This window comes from Nicrophorus vespilloides, unplaced genomic scaffold (genome assembly GCF_001412225.1).
Source record: "Nicrophorus vespilloides isolate i.1.1-1 unplaced genomic scaffold, Nicve_v1.0, whole genome shotgun sequence".
Lineage (NCBI taxonomy): Eukaryota > Metazoa > Arthropoda > Insecta > Coleoptera > Silphidae > Nicrophorus > Nicrophorus vespilloides.
Genome location: NW_017099967.1, coordinates 1 through 17,424, shown reverse-complemented (window position 1 = coordinate 17,424; position 17,424 = coordinate 1). Strand labels below are relative to the sequence as shown.

The following is a 17,424-nucleotide window of genomic DNA, read 5'->3' as shown; positions in this document are numbered from 1 at the left end:
AGAATCCAATCGTGATTCTTGCAGGTGTCCAAATAATTATCTTATTAATTTCAATCACATTTTTTTAAAATAAATTTCCACATTAGTCACTTTTTTTATTATATTAGATATTATATTATTATTGAAGTATAGAATATAATGTTATCAATTTTTTTACTCTATTTAATATCAATTTGTATTAAATGCAATATTTTAAACCCTTTCCAGTCCATTTTTTTTCAAAATTTTTGTTTTATTCAAATCACAAAAAAAACATATTTTTTGCTTTTTCTGATTATTCAACATTACCTATTGTTAAAAATACTTCAATTTACATTAGTTGCTTCCAACAGTTTTATCATCAAAAGACAAAACGGAATTTAAAAATTAATGATTTTATTTGGAATCACGGAGCCGGGTTTTCAGTAAATACGTACAAAAAAGTTCAATTTTAATTCAATTAAAAAAAAAACATAAAAATTGTACATTTATAGCAAAATATTAATTAGAATTATAATTATATTAGCGTTGATATTTAATATTGAGTATTTTATTAGCAGTTTTTGATAAATTCCTAAAAAATGTAGCAGTTTTAGATTTTTTTTTATATTAAATTCATTATAAAGTGACTCATAAAAATCTCACAATTAAAGCTATTTACTCATTTGAATTCATATTATATTAGTTTTGATATGCATTTTTAATATTTGCTAAAATTATCAATAAAAGTATAAAATTAATATTTTTTGTTGATTCATCTAATTTTTTTTTGGTATATAGAATACAGTATCATCTAATAATATAGTTCATTGGATTTTATAAGGTATAAGGTTTATATAGAATTTGTTAGTTTAAAAAGCAAATCGTAAAAACATAAAGTTAATTTCTTCATCAGGATTTTTATTTTCAATTCAAACAATTTATTAAAAAAAAACTCATAAATCATACAACTAAAGTAGTATAACAATTATAATTCATATTAAATTAGCTTTGATTTTCTAAATTTGCTATTTTTTAATAAAATTTTAAAATTTCAATTTAGAAAATTACTATTTTTTGTTGATTCATTTAAATTATATATTTTTTTGTATATGTTATTAAAGAATAGAAAATCATCTAATAATATAGCTTATTTAATTCTATATAGAATAAAATTTATTATACATTTTCAAGATTTACTGTTTAAAAAAAATAGTAAAGTAGTAAATCTCATGGTTTCATCAGGATTTTTGTTTTCAATTCAAACAATTTATTAAAAAAATAACTCATATATCGTACAACTAAAGTAGAATACTAATTTGAATTCATATTAATTTAGTTTTGATTATCTAAATTTGCTATTTCATTGACAGTTCTTATATAAATTGTGAAAATTGAATTCAGAAAATTACTATTTTTTGTTGATTCATCTAAAATATATAATTTTTTGTTTATGCTGTTAGAGTAGAAAAATTATCTAATAATATAACTTATTTGCTTCTAATTAATATTAAGTTTATTAAAAAAAAATCAGTATTTGCTATACTTTCAATGTTTTTCAAAAATATTTGAATTTATCAATATTTTTATATTCAATTAGATCAATTTATAAAAAAACTCATAAATCATATAACTTAAATTCTTACTATATGTACATTCAATATTTGTATATTTCCTAAAATTATTACAAATGTTAAACACATTTTCATTTTTGTATATAAAATTAGATAATAACCCTGCATTATCGCAATTGAACTTCAACCAACTTAAAACTGCAATAACTTTTGATCCAAATGCTTTTGGTTCAGTAAAATACAATTTCAAATAGAAAAAATACAGCGTTATGAAAAGTTGTATTTCAATTGAGTCACCCTGTATAATATTAAATGTATACAAACACTTCCTTATTTTCATTGCAATATTTTGAATATAGATACGAAACTAGAGAATATTACAACAGTCGTAATAGTACATAAGGAAACGTTCTAAAAAAAAATGAAAATATGATTCATAAATGATATGAAGGTAGTAGTATTATTAATACGTGTATCGTGAAAACGTCAATGCGAAAATTGGGGGCAAAACTGTTGAAAATAATTGTTGCGATCGTGGGCGTGTAATGGTTTGAGATAAAGTTGAAAAAGGCGCACTTTAGAAATTGCATAATAATGATCTTTTGAAGGTACGCAATCAGTGCGGACGGCGTAGGACTGTCTGACCTGAAAACCTTGCGAATTAAATTCATATATATATATGCCGGAATTGTGGGTGTACGACTATCAACAATTGATGCCGATAATTTATTGCAAAAATTAAAATACAAACTTGCACATAAACGGGATTACGTAATGAATTTGCCAGGCGTTTCCTATTTCTAAATATTATTCATACTTTGTTTAGATAATTTTAATAAACTTGACCAATTTCTTTGAACTTTATCAATGCTACACCAACTTAACATCAAAATACTTTAATTTATTATAAAATTATTTATAAGTTTTAAATCTTTGTAACTTATAACATTTTTATAAGTTTCAATTCAAAAATAATCTGAAAAAATGTAATATAATTTTTTTATTTTTTTTGTAAATTATGTAATTAAATAAATAATGTTACTATCAGTAAATATGATATAATTAAACTTATATAATTTTTGTGATTACTGTATTTAAATTAATTATATAATTCTTTACAATTTTTTAAACTTTTCCAATTACTTTGTTTCTATAAAAAAAATTGTATTAAAACTAATAAAATACAGTATATTTGTTTAAAGTAAATAAAACTGTGCAAATTACGTGATTTCTGTGATTACCGTACGAAAACTAGTAAGTTTATCATTAATTTCATTTTGTGCATTCAAGTAACGAAATATGTTCAATCTCCGATGCAATTGTATATAATGGTTAGCGGTATATTGCTATCAAAAATTCAGCAACTACTCTCGCACACCGCTAAGTTCTATGTAATCGCAGCATAACAATGTCTTATAAAATCACTTAGATCTGGTCTCAACAACAAATGCATATACAATAATAATACTGTTACTATTACAGTCTTGTAGCAATAATTCTTATGGAAGAAGTCTACATTTTCATTGCTGTTGTATTTACACTTACATAATTTCAATTTATCATAACTTTAAAAAGCTTGTATGTATCATGCATTTGACAACTTGTACAAGTACTTATAGAACATGGACAAATTTAAGTACGCAAGTGCATATGTTATGTGTGACAACTTTTACATTTGTACAATTACTTGCGTAGCCTCTTTCACTTAAGTATAAGTTGTGTAGTAAATAAATTATGTATTTGACAACTTGTACAAGTACTTCTGGAACATAGACCAATTTAATTTCGCAAGTGCAAATGTTACATGCGACAACTTTTACAATTGTACAAGTACTTGCATAACTTGTTTCAATTAAGTATAAGTTCTTTAGTAAATAAATTATGTATTTGACAACTTATATAAGTACTTTCAGTACTTAATACATATATATAAATAATTACTGATTCTACTTGAAAAGCGCAATATGTATCATGCATTTGACAACTTGTACAAGTACTTCTAGAACATGGACCAATTTAATTACGCAAGTGCAAATGTTATGTGTGACAACTTTTTCAATTGTACAAATACTTGCATAACCTGTTCCAATTAAGAATAAGTTGTGTAGTAAATAAATTATGTATTTGACAACTTGTACATGTACTTTCAGTACTTAATACATATATAAATAATTACTTATTCTACTTGAAAAGTGCAATATCTATTATGCATTTGACAACTTGTACAAGTACTTCTAGAACATGGACCAATTTAATTACGCGAGTGCAACTGTTATGTGTGACAATTTTTACAATTATACAAGTACTTTTCAATTAAGTATAAGTTATGTAGTAAACAATTTGTACAAGTACTTCGGATGCTTGTACCAATTTAAAGAATACATGTTACTTATTGTATTGATATGTCTTGTTCCAATAACACAAGTATAAGAATTGAGTTAATAAATTCGAATCATTCATTTGACAAGTTGTACAAGTACTTTTAGTACTTAATGCACATAGCAATAATTACTTATTCTACTTGAAAACCGCAATATGTATCATGCATTTAACAACTTGTACAAGTACTTCTAGAATATGGACCAATTTAATTACGCAAGTGCAAACTTTATGTGTGACAACTTTTACAATTGTACAAGTACTTGCATATCCTGCTTCAATTAAGTATAAGTTGTGTAGTAAATAAATTATGTATTTGACAACTAGTACAAGTACTTCTGATGCATATATCAATTTAAAGAATACATGTTACTTATAGTATTGATATATCTTGTTCCAATAACACAAGTATAAGAAGTGAGTTAATAAACTCGAAACATTTATTTGACAACTTGTAGTAGTACTTGCATAACCAGTTTCAATTAAGTATAAGTTGTGTAGTAAATAAATGATGTATTTGACAATGTGTACAAGTACTTCTGATGCATATATCAATTTAAAGAATACATGTTACTTATTGTATTGATATGTCTTGTTCCAATAACACAAGTATAAGAATTTAGTTAATAAATTCGAATAATTTATTTGACAACTTGTACAAGTACTTTCAGTACTTAATGCAGATAGAAATAATTACTTATTCTACTTGAAAAGAGCAAATGCAAGAGGATCCAGCCTACATGCGTTTATACCAATAACGTTTTGATTCTGTCCATTTAAGTTTCGGTTTAGTTTAGTCATATAATTTGGGTTAATATTTAACCTGCGGTTATCCAATTAATTCCAAAATTGAATGTTCTTGCGATACATCTAAATATCACGTGCATATTCGTGGTTAACAGATCAGAAGAGTCCGTACGTCTGATTACCGCTCTTTGGTCCAGAAGACCGAAGGCGACCATAAATCGCGGAAGCGAACGGGCGATGACGTTAAACGCGCTACCGTAATTTGCGCAAATTTGCCGGAATCATCGTTACAATCGTGTGCAGAGAGCGGAAGTTGACTGAGTCTGAGCGATATTCGAACCGATACACACACTTACATTATATATATATATTCTAACTGTACGGAACGGATCTGCATCGTCAAATATCTGTTATGGTCAGGCGCCCGTTTGCATCTTAATATCTCCAGCATCCTCCTCTTTCTCTCTCTCTCTTAATCCCAACTAATACGTTCGTTCCTCTCGTCGCAGCGTTATCTCAATACGGATTCGCTATTGCATTTTAATAAGCTTTATCGACAAATTGATCCGCATTAGAAAGGACGGACTTCGTCAAATACAAACCCATTCGAGTCTATATTTGCAAATTTTTGCTGTTCCTATTTTCTTTCGTGCATCCGGATGTTTGCAATCAATTATCTTCTGTGTGTTTAACTCAAACACAACTTAAAGCTTTCAATAATTTTAAATTTATTTTACGTAAAAACTTTTTATTTAATTACTTAATACACTCAAACGTTAATTAGATAATCAAATATGCAGATTAAATATTAAATTATTACCTTTCCAATGAGTCTACTGACAACATATAAAAAAGATCATCCAATTATCAAAAAAAGTTTAAAATATTTGTAATTTTATAAAATAATTGAAAAACTGTAACACTTTTATAAATTCAATTTATCATAACTTTCAAAAGCTTGTATGTATCATGACAACTTTCTGTGTGTTTAACTCAAATACAAGTTAAAGCTTTCAATAATTTTAAATGTATTTCGCGTAAATACTTTTTATTTAATTACTTAATACACTCAAACGTTAATTAGATAATCAAATATGCAGATTAAATATTAAATTATTACCTTTTCAATGAGTCTACTGGCAACAGTGAGGAACTTACACTTTTCCTGTAATAATCATATTAAAATCATCCAATTATCAAAAAAAGTTTAAAATATTTGTAATTTTATAAAATAATTGGAAAACTGTAACACTTTTATAAATTCAATTTATCATAACTTTCAAAAGCTTGTATGTATCATGACAACTTTATGTGTGTTTAACTCAAATACAAGTTAAAGCTTTCAATAATTTTAAATTTATTTCGCGTAAAAACTTTTTATTTAATTACTTAATACACTCAAATATTAATTAGATAATCAAATATGCAGATTAAATAATAAATTATTACCTTTCCAATGAGTCTACTAGCAACAGTGAGGAACTTACACTTTTCTTGTAATAACTATATAGAAAAATCATCCAATAAAAATATTTGTAATTTTATAGAATAATTAGAAAACTGTAACACTTTTATAAATTCAATTTATCATAACTTCCAAAAGCTTGTATGTTTCATGACAACTTGTACAAGTACTTCTAGAAGATGAACCAATTTAATTACGTAAATGCAAATGTTATGTGTGACAACTTTTACAATTGTACAATGCTAACAAATGTCGTCATGAAATATTTAATTCAATGAATATATTTCAACGAAATAAGTTGGAAGTTTTTGATATTATTTAAAAGATATTTGATTCATTGAATAAAACCTAAATATTAAAATTGGAATTTACTAATTCTTGAAATTATTAAGAGATGTTTGACATATTGTATAAATTGTTTTTATTAAGTAAGAAGTTTCTCATTCTTGAAATTATTAAGAGATGTTGACTCATTGTATAAATCGTATTATTAAGTAAAAAGTTTCTCATTCTTGAAATTGTTAAGAGATGTTTGACTCATTGTATAAATCGTATCTATTAAGTAAGAAGTTTTTCATTCCTGAAATTATTAACATATTTGACTCAATGTTGATTCGTTGATTAAAGTATTGGTTGTAGTTGAGATTTTTATAGTTTTATGTTTGAAAAGTATATTGGAGTCATTACGAATGCACAGGGTACGACAATCTAAACTTAGGCGTATTAACATTGAAAGAGAGGCCAGACAGGAACAGAACAACACGCGGCCAATAAATGCGGGTCCTCAGGCTACGAAGCCCATACAATCTGCACACTCACACACAGTGCTAATGGTCACTTGCACTCAATCGAAGAGGAAGTGAAGTTTCTATTTGTTTTCCTTCGGGTCCATCAGATTGTTTATATCACAAAACGCTACATGCATAAACGGTCTTTCTCTCCTCTCCTTCACAAAACCCAGAACGCGCGCATTATTATTACCGTCCGCATTGTTTTCTGACATTTACAGCACTTCTTAGACACTCATTCACTTATTGGATTATACATTACACACGGGAACATGCAAACTTCCCTTCTTTCTTTTCTTCCTTTCTCGATCCACTTTCTAATTGAATTACCTTTACTCTTTAACGCAATTATGAATTACTCTTTTGCGAACACTTGAAAGCAACCCTCGTCTCCTCCATCTGCTCTGGAGATTAATAAAAAGAGACCTCATTCAATCCATCAAATTTTCGTGAGACGTCCAGTTTCCTAGGTGAGAAACCTCGCACCTGATTCAATTGCAAACAGAATCCCGCATTATACCGAACGGATACGGACGTTCCCAGCTTTTACCACCTCGGGTCTTGCAAATGCATGCACGCAGACAGCACAGAAAACAAACAATTGATTTTTTGTTGCATGTCAGAAGGACACTGTCCTCGGGGTGAACTGATTCGTTTTCTACAATTCTTTCAAGCAACTACTTTCCAATACAAAATTTTCAATAATCTCAATTTTATTCAATAATTCAAGCAAACTTGAGAATTTTTTCGAGGTCTCGTTTTACCTCAATTAGTCTTCGGATAATTCACCTTCACCTAACAATCCTCTTCCTCTCTCATCGGTGTCGTTCTTACAGACCGTTTCCTTTCCGAAGGTAAACGGCACCAACGAAAGGTCCCCCTGCATTCCCTCATTGTCCGAGACGACGTAATTGCCGGTAAACATGGAACAGGAATTAAAGTAAACGCTTTGCATTTCTACATATTCATCCTGGGACACCTTTATACTTCTAGGTATACAAAATGTAATAGTTTCCGCGTTTTGCAAATTTAAATAAACTCCTTTTCAGCGAGTAAAAGTGGGAGGAGATCAGTCCTCTCATTCAAATTTAATTAAACGCAATGGAAACTTTCCTCCATTAATTTTTCGCAAAGATCAAATGGGAAGGCGCGCACCGGCGGATGAATAACGGTTTCGGAAAAAGGGAAGGTTACCTTTGTGGTGCGACCACTTCCTAATTCATTAAATCATAATTTCGCACGAAGCATTTAACTAAACTTTCAACAGTCCTTTTCGAAAGTCCTCCAGCTTTTTTCTCTCTTCTCCTTTACTTAACTTATAGGACAGTGATTCCCAAAGTGGTCTATATCGACCCCCAGGGGTCTATGACTACATGCAAGGGGTCTACGTCAGCGAAAAAAAAATTGGGGGTCCATGAAATGAAAATGGGGGTCCAAGATAGTGGATCTCAACCGGTGGCAATCGAAATCCAGACGTTCGAAATCGCGACTGTATCGAAATCCCGAATATATCAAAATTCCGACAACCATAAATGCGGGTAAACAAATCCCGACAGTGTCTTTTATTATATATGAGTATAGTGTTTCATTATAATTATTTTATTAATTTTTGTATTATAATAAAGATAATTTTAAAAATTCATCGCTCGAGTTTTTTATTTCTAGAATATAACGGGGGGAGTTGAGATTATTAATTGTTGTTATTAACTATTAATAACAATATATATTTATTATTGTATTTGTTTTCATTGACTTAATAAAACTTAAAATTAAGAAATATTCTAAATTAAAATTAATTTATTGTTATTAATATTAAATAATAGTAGATGTGATCTACTCGTTATTAAATTATGTATAAATTATATATATAATAAAAGACACTGTCGGGATTTCGATACAGTCGGGATTATGGTTGTCGAGATTTTGATATAGTCGGGATTTCGAATGTTGGGATTTCGATACAGTCGGGATTTCGAACGTCGGGATTTCAATAGTAAAAGTATTTATGAAGTAAAAAAAATATTATATATGTTTATAAAATTGTGTAAGTTGTAGGATGTAGGCATTCCTTTGTGGTCGCAATACATTTTGAACTTGTAAAAACCTGCACATAATGATATACCAGTATCATCTTGTTACAAGCATACGCAGTCTCAGAGCAAAGATCTTAATAATTATAAAGATGTCCGAATATAAATAATAAATTTACAAAAAATAAAATGTCCAATATAATATATTTACAAAAAATCTATATCTGGTAAAACATGGCAAGGGGTCTACGACACAAAAAAGTTTGGGAACCTCTGTTATAGGAGAACGTTTATTCATTACTAACAACAAAAAAAAGTATCTAAAATCACTTATGGAATTGAGTACATTATTACAGCTTTTTGATTAAAACTCGATTGTGTTTACACAGTTTAGGATGAGAATAGGTGTTGTTACAGCAATCTGCTAATAATAATAATACCTGAAGATGAGTCAGAGCCTTTCGTGGATGAAAGCTGGGAGAGTCGGAACGAAGGCAAACAATATATGATAGTTACGATCACTAAATATGGTCGTAGGACGACGCATAAAGGACGAAAACCACCTAAACTCAAAGCTTTAAGCTCTGAAAGTAAAATCGTTTTAATAACGAAATTTCTCTGCAAAATTTTGCAGGCATTTAATGATCCGGGAAGTTCAAGAAAACGCATTCAACAATAATATGTAATAAAGTAAACATTGCATAATTGCCGCAGCGCTCACTCAAACACACACACACATATACACATTTATTTATATATAAACATACAGACAGAAATCTGCGCTTTGAACACACAACAAAGACAGATCGCCTTTCCATGGGAAAGTTTCGCATGATCTTTTAAATCACAATAAATCATTCCATCCCGCTTTTAAATATTTTGCGCAAACGTAAAGTAATAATGAAATTTCCTCCCGCAGCAATCAATAATAGCGTTCCCGTTCGGTAATGTTCGCCCATTATATTCGTAATATTGTCTGAAGTCCTGCTGTGCGTTTTCCTTCTCTTTTTTTTTTTCTTGTTTAAAATTTATTTATTTTCCTGCATCGTTCATTAGTTTTGCACGGACACGAATCAATAAACATTTCAGCTGTGTTTGAACGAACGAGCCCAGTCCTCCTTAATCGTTATTCCAAGAACATTCGAACAAGCAGCAAAACGGCATAAGGCAAAAGGAGGCCGTGAGTACAAGGAAGAAGGACAAGCTCATTTCATAATGGGTGATCAATAATAATGCCTGAAAGTCTGGAACTAATTTAGACGTGCATTGTGTATACTAAATTGCTAATTCTTGGATTTTGATTGACAAATTTTTACAAATGAAACAAATATTACCACAATTATATTGGAATTTTTAAGTTAGTTTTTGGTAATTTTTCATTTTTTTTTAATTTCTTTAAATCTTATGATTTATATAGTTTTTTTTTATTTAAATATCTTTAAAAATGTTATAAATTACTAAAATTGATTAATGAAATAGTTGAAATTCGAGTATTTATAAAGATATTAAAATTATCAATGAAATTCTCAATTACAAAAAACGTGCTATAACTTAATTACGTTAATTAAATACATAAACATTATGAAAACGGAATTATCTTAGCACTAAATTACATTAATTTATATAATCCCTCTTGATCTGCTGTTAAATTACTGAAACCATTCATAAAAAAACCGGGCTCAACTGTTGCATTGAAATAATCTGTAGATCATGGTTTCTCAAACATCGAGGGCCACGACATACTTGGGCTAAATTACATGACACCAAGGACTACCTCCAATTGTATAAGAAAACTGGCGCCAAATATATTACATGAAAACCTCTGGGTTGTTGCCTTCTTTTCTTTTTAATTTGGTAGGTGAAAAAGTTAGTTGTTATCCTTATTGATTAAAAATCACTTAAGTAAAGTTTCAGTTGAATATAAAGAAAGAAATAATGAAGTAAGAAAATTTCATTAAATATTTCCAAAAAGCGAAATTAAAAATTATTTAATTGAAATAATATTTTAGTATTTCAATTTTTATTAAATATTATTTTTTTTTTAAGAAATTCATAGGAAAATTGATGTTTTTTTTATAATTTCTTATGTGCAAAATTAGCAAATTTATGTTTAAATAATTGTATTTTCATTTTTCTAAGCTAAGATAAAGTGAATTAAAGTTTGTATGTTTAGAAAAATTACAATTTGATTAAATTTTGTATATCTTATAAAAAAATAATAGAAAATTAAATTAATTAAAAAATTTAGGCAAAATTAATCAATTTTGTACTAATTTCTAACAAGCAACTTGCGAAAATTAATACAATTTAATAAAATTGGATATAGAAAAGTTTATATGTTTAGAAAAATTACAATTTGACTAAATTTTATGTATCTTGTAAGAAATAAAAGAATATTAAATTTATATTAGAAATTTACGCTAAAAATATTCAACTTTGTAATAATTTCTAACAGGAAACTTGAGAAAATTAATACAATTTAATAGAATGAAAAAATATAGAATTATTAAATTTTAGTAAAAAGACAAATTTTCTGATTTTCCATTTTATGAGAAATTTGAGCTAGAGGAAATAATTTTAAAAAAATATTGAAAATTTGTAATTATTGCAGTAATAACTTTGTGAATATTAATAAATTAAGAAAGTTTTGTATATTTTATAAAAAAATAATATAAAATTAAATTAATAAAAAATTTAGGCAAAATTAATCAATTTTGTACTGATTTCTAACAAGCAATTTGCGAAAATTAATACAATTTAATAAAATTGGATATAGAAAAGTTTATATGTTTAGAAAAATTACAATTTAATTAAAATTTTTGTATCTTGTAAGAAATAAAAGAATATTAAATTTATATTAGAAATTTACGCTAAAATAATCAATTTTGTAATAATTTCTAACAGGAAACTTGAGAAAAGTAATAGAATTTAATAGAATTGAATGAAAAAATATAGAATTATTAAATTTTAGTACAAAGACAAATTTTCTGATTTTCCATTTTATGAGAAATTTGTGCTAGAGGAAATAATATAAAAAAAATATTGAAAATTTGTAATTATTCAGTAATAACTTTGTGAATATTAATAAATTAAGAAAGTTTTGTATATTTTATAAAAAAATAATATAAAATTAAATTAACTAAAAAATTTAGGCAAAATTAATCAATTTTGTACTGATTTCTAACAAGCAATTGCGAAAATTAATACAATTTAATAAAATTGGATATAGAAAAGTTTATATGTTTAGAAAAATTACAATTTAATTAAAATTTTTGTAAGAAATAAAAGAATATTAAATTTATATTAGAAATGTACGCAAAAATTAATCAATTTTGTAATGATTTCTAACAAGAAACTTGCGAAAAGTAATAGAATTGGATACAAAATGAAAAAAAAAATATAGAATTATTAAAGTTGGAACTAAATTTTAATATTCAAGAAATTTTATGATTCTTCATTTTAAGAGAAATTTATGCTAGAGAAAATAATATAAAAAAAATATTGAAAATTTATAATTATTGCAGTAATAACTTTGTGAATATTAATAAATTAAGAAAGTTCAGGAAATTGAAATCGGAATGTTAATTTCTTCAATCTTTGTTTTTATGTATTTTTTTTATAAATAAATGCATTAAAAAATGAACGTATCTTAAGAAGATTACGTGTGATCAATAATCGGTGCAGGAAACCAAACGGAATTCCTTTTTGGAATGATTATGAAAGTGCAGCGAAGTCTGGTCGGCGGAGACAAACGCGGAGAGGAAGAAAGAAGGAAAGAAAGAAGTGACTTTGAATGAAAGGAAAATCAATGGACAAAAGTTGGAATTTATCGCTCACGTTTGAAAACTGCGCGGAGGAAAATGAGTGGAGAACCATTAATTACGAACGAGATAAAATCACGCCGGATTAGCATGTACTCCACTCTTCATTATCATCATCATTTCTGTCCCGTTTGAAAAGACTAAGAGAAAAAGAGATGCTGAGAAGATGAAGAAAACAAAGATGAAGAAAAAAAAGAATTGGCGAGGCGGAGAGCGATAAATCTTTATAATTGAAGGATTTTTAAAATGATTCAATGGGGAAACTGACGGTCGCTGAAACAAACAATGGCAAATACATTAGAAACTGGTATAATAATTATTATGATTACACGACGAAAGTGTAGCTCACGATCGAAAATTTATGTGTATATATAGATATAAGGATTTCGTTACTAAATATATTTATAGGTTTACAAACGATGAAGGCGTTTCGACGAAGTTAAATTGGAACGATCGTCCAGTTTCCAAAAACGCCAAAAATTGTGGGTGTTTGAGGCCTCTTTTTTTTTTAGAAAAGATGAACCTGAGAGCAAGTATATAGACGCTAACTACACTCACGCCCAATAGAAAGCTCGACTTTCTTTTAAAATCAATTTTTTAGACACACTTATTTGTGTAGGCCAATCATTTTTAAACAATATTATCAATCACAAACACATTCATTTCAATATTATCATTTTATTATGTAAACTTGTTGACTTTCATTGATTTTCATAATAAAGTAATATCTCGTATAGTGCGGGTAATCAGACTGTTTGAAACCGAATTAGTTGTATAATCGTATAAAAACTACAAAAAAAAAGATACTTTTATAAACAATTAAAATTTAGTTTTTTTTAAACCGGACTATAGTGAATCCGGACTGATCGAAGCCGCACTATTCGATTTATTACTTCTTACTAATGTATGTATATAAAAATATATTGAAAGTACAAATTAAAGCAATTGTTTATAATTAATATTTAAATTTTAATTTTATGAGAGAAAGATCAATTAATTTAATTATATAAAGTTGTTGACTTTTATTGATTTTCATAATAAAGTAATATCTCGTATAGTGCGGGTAATCAGACTGTTTGAAACTGATCTAATTGTATAAACGTATAAAAACTACAAAAAAAAGATGCTTTTATAAACAATTAAAATTTAGTTTTTTTTTTAAACCGGAATATAGTGAATCCGGACTGATCGAAGCCGCACTATTCGATTTATTACTTCTTACTAATGTATGTATATAAAAATATATTGAAAATACAAATTAAAGCCATTGTTTATAATTAATATTTAAATTTTAATTAGAGAGAAAAAATAATTTCTGATTTTGTTATATAAATTGATAAATAAGTTATGCAACCACAGTATATATAAATTCTAACAAAATAAATCCGTCTATTCATTCATAAAATAGTAGAATAAATTATTCTTGGAAAAAATACTATTTTCGAGGAGTTTAAAGGAATGCAACAAAAAAATGCGTACGTGCACAAAACTATGAATGAAAATAATCGAACAATGAATGAAACGTAGTAATAAAAACGTAAAATAGCAGATGTGCACGAAATTAGGTCTAGACGGGAAGTTAAAGTATAATTTATTCCAAATACCAAATGCCAAACATATAAACAGACTGGAAAAAAACTGCATAGATTATTTTCGTGTCTGGAGTAATTCTTATTCGAATTCCAGCAGAATTTTCAGAAATTAAATTGTAATTATTTCTGTTAATATTATACAATAATAAATTAATATCTTTTAGACAGTTCTAAGTGATTTTCTTTATGAGATTTCTATGATATTTCTATAATTAGTAATTATGAGATTTCTAAGGCATTTCTATAAGATTTGCAAGTAATTTTTGTTGAGGTTTCTAAGGGATTTCTATGTTATTTCTATAATAATGATTATGAGATTTCTAAGGAATTTCTATCTTATTTATATAATTAGTAACTATGAGATTTCTAAGGAAATTCTATAAGATTAAGGATTAAGATTATTATTAAGGAATTTCTATAGGATTTGCAAGTTATTATTGATCAGGTTTCTAAGGGATTTCTATGATATTTCTATAATTAGTGATTATGAAATTTTGAAGGAAATTCTATAAGATTTACAAGTGTTTTTGGTGAGGTTTCTAAGAGATTTCTATAATTTGTAATTATGAGATTACAAAAGGAATTTCTATAAGATTTGCAAGTTAATTTTGATGTGGTTTGTAAGGGATTTCTATAATTAGTGATTATGAAATTTTTAAGGAATTTCTATAAGATTTGCAAGTGATTCTTGGTGACGTTTCTAAGAAATTTCTATGATATTTCTATAGTTAGTGATTATGAGATTACTAAGGAATTTCTTTAAGATTTGCAAGTTATTATTGATGAGGTTTCTAAGTGATTTCTATGTTATTTCTATAATTAGTAACTATGAGATTTCTAAGGAAATTCTATAAGATTTGCAAGTTATTACTAAAAAATTTCTATAAGATTTGCAAGTTATTATTGATGAGGTTTCTATGTGATTTCTATGTTATTTCTATAATTAGTGATTATAAAATTTTAAAGGAATTTCTATGTTATTTCTATAATTAGTAACTATGAAATTTCTAAGAAAATTCTATAATATTTTCAAGTGATTTTTGTTGAGGTTTCTAAGGGATTTTTATGATATTTCTATAATTAGTGATTATGAGATTTCTAAGGACATTCTATAAGATTTGCAAGTTATTACTAAGGCATTTCTATAGAATTTTCAAGTTATTATTGACCAGGATTTTAAGGGATTTCTATGATATTTCTATAATTAGTAATTATGAGATTTCTAAGGAATTTCTATAAGATTTGCAAGTGATTTTTTAAGGTATTCCTATGATATTTCTATAATTAGTGATTATGAGATTTTCAAGGAATTTCTATGTTATTTCTATAATTGGTAACTATGAAATTTCTAAGAAAATTCTATAAGATTTGCAAGTGATTTTTTTTGAGGTTTCTAAGGGATTTTTATGATATTTCTATAATTAGTGATTATGAGATTTCTAAGGACATTCTATAGGATTTTCAAGTTATTATTGATCAGGTTTTTAAAAGATTTCTATGAGATTTCTAAATTTCTATAAGATTTGCAAGTGATTTTTTATGAGGTTTTTTAAGGTATTCCAATGATATTTCTATAATTAGTGATTATGAGATTTCCAAGTGAGATTTCTATATAAAATTCTCAATTCCATCTTGATGGACATTAAGATTGTCGTGAAAAAAAAATTACATAATTTATAGTGAAAATAAAAGGAAGATTGTAAATACTTAGTAAATTGTGTCCTGGACGAAGGATCGTGACGAAGGATAATAATAATTAAAATTGCCTCGAAATATTCGTGCGAAGTCGTTGCTTCGCTCGAACTGGCTGGCAATGTAGACGGTGTTAATTGTTTAAGGCTCTGAACGCGTCGACAAGTGTTATTTATCGTTTGTTTGCTAATGTTACGATTGCATAAATCCCGTCAGGACTCTTATGATTAATTGCCTCTCGGATAGATGCAAACCATTTGCGTTACTGTTTACTTGCCTTCTATATATTTTTTTTTCCCCACTCATTATTTATTTTCGTACACCTTGTTGTTCTCTACGATAATTGACTTCCTGTTAAATTATTTTAAAGAATTAATTACCTTTCGTTATTACGAATTTGCGATCCGCAACGCCCATATCTGCCTCGTTATTAATTACACAATCTGTAGGTTAATTGAAAACGCCGACATTGACCGTGATCAATCAGAAATTATTGAACATTCTTTTTTCCTTCTTCTTCTACTTCTACTAACTTCGAGTAAAGTGGAATGATTTCATCAGTTTCGATTTGTTTCGGTTCTATTGGAGTTAGACCAGTTTTGGTTGTGTTAGGTAAGTATATAGGTCATACTCCAAATTTGGGCTTTAAAGCCTGTTTCTTGCGTGGGTTGCACACATCGTTTTACTTTACTCACATTAACTATACACTGCTTGGAAAGGTGTGCATGTTTACTTCGTATATTCATTAATCATTTTACAAATTGTTTTCTTTGTATATAAACGAAATGATGGTAAATCCTACAAACGTTGCTTAGTTTGATAGAGAATTACGCAAAGCCTACAAAATTTGATATTATTATTATAATTAATTATCTTTAGTTTAAAAAAAATAGATATTTAAAATTTATTGTACATTTCTATATTATTTACTGTTATTTTCAATGTTATATCTTTATATTGTTTATGTTTTTGTTGCAGATTTCCTATACAGACATAATGTGACATTTGACAATGTTACGACGGAAGTGGAAATACTGGACACGTCGAAGTGTGCTGTAAGTCAATATTTCCATTTGTTTTACTTAATCTACTAATTAATGCCATTAATATATAATTAAAATATTTGTTACTTTTCTGTATATTTCTTATGTAAATATTTATATTTTTTAACATTAACCATAAAATAAATAATAAAAGTATAAAAATTGAATCAAAATTACATAGAAACTTAAAATTGCTCATAATAAGGTAGATTCTAATTTACTATTAATATTTGGAATTCGAATAAGAAAAAAACAAATAAATTATCTATAGAAAATGAGAATAATTTTGTTGAGAGATTGTAGATTGTTGACCATAAAATAAATAATAAAAGTAA

The 17,424-nt window shown here is 27.1% G+C and overlaps 1 protein-coding gene across 1 annotated transcript in view; it reads left to right on the top strand.

Annotated features, from left to right (window-relative positions):
- Positions 1–17,101, top strand: part of LOC108566362 (ras-related and estrogen-regulated growth inhibitor-like) — a gene marked incomplete at its 3' end in the record, with an annotated part of 35,353 nt that extends 18,252 nt beyond the window's left edge. The window contains exon 3 of the mRNA XM_017926211.1: positions 17,025–17,101. Coding sequence (XP_017781700.1) covers positions 17,025–17,101 — 77 coding nt within the window. The remainder of the gene's footprint in view (positions 1–17,024) is intronic.
- Positions 17,102–17,424: the final 323 nt, after the last annotated feature.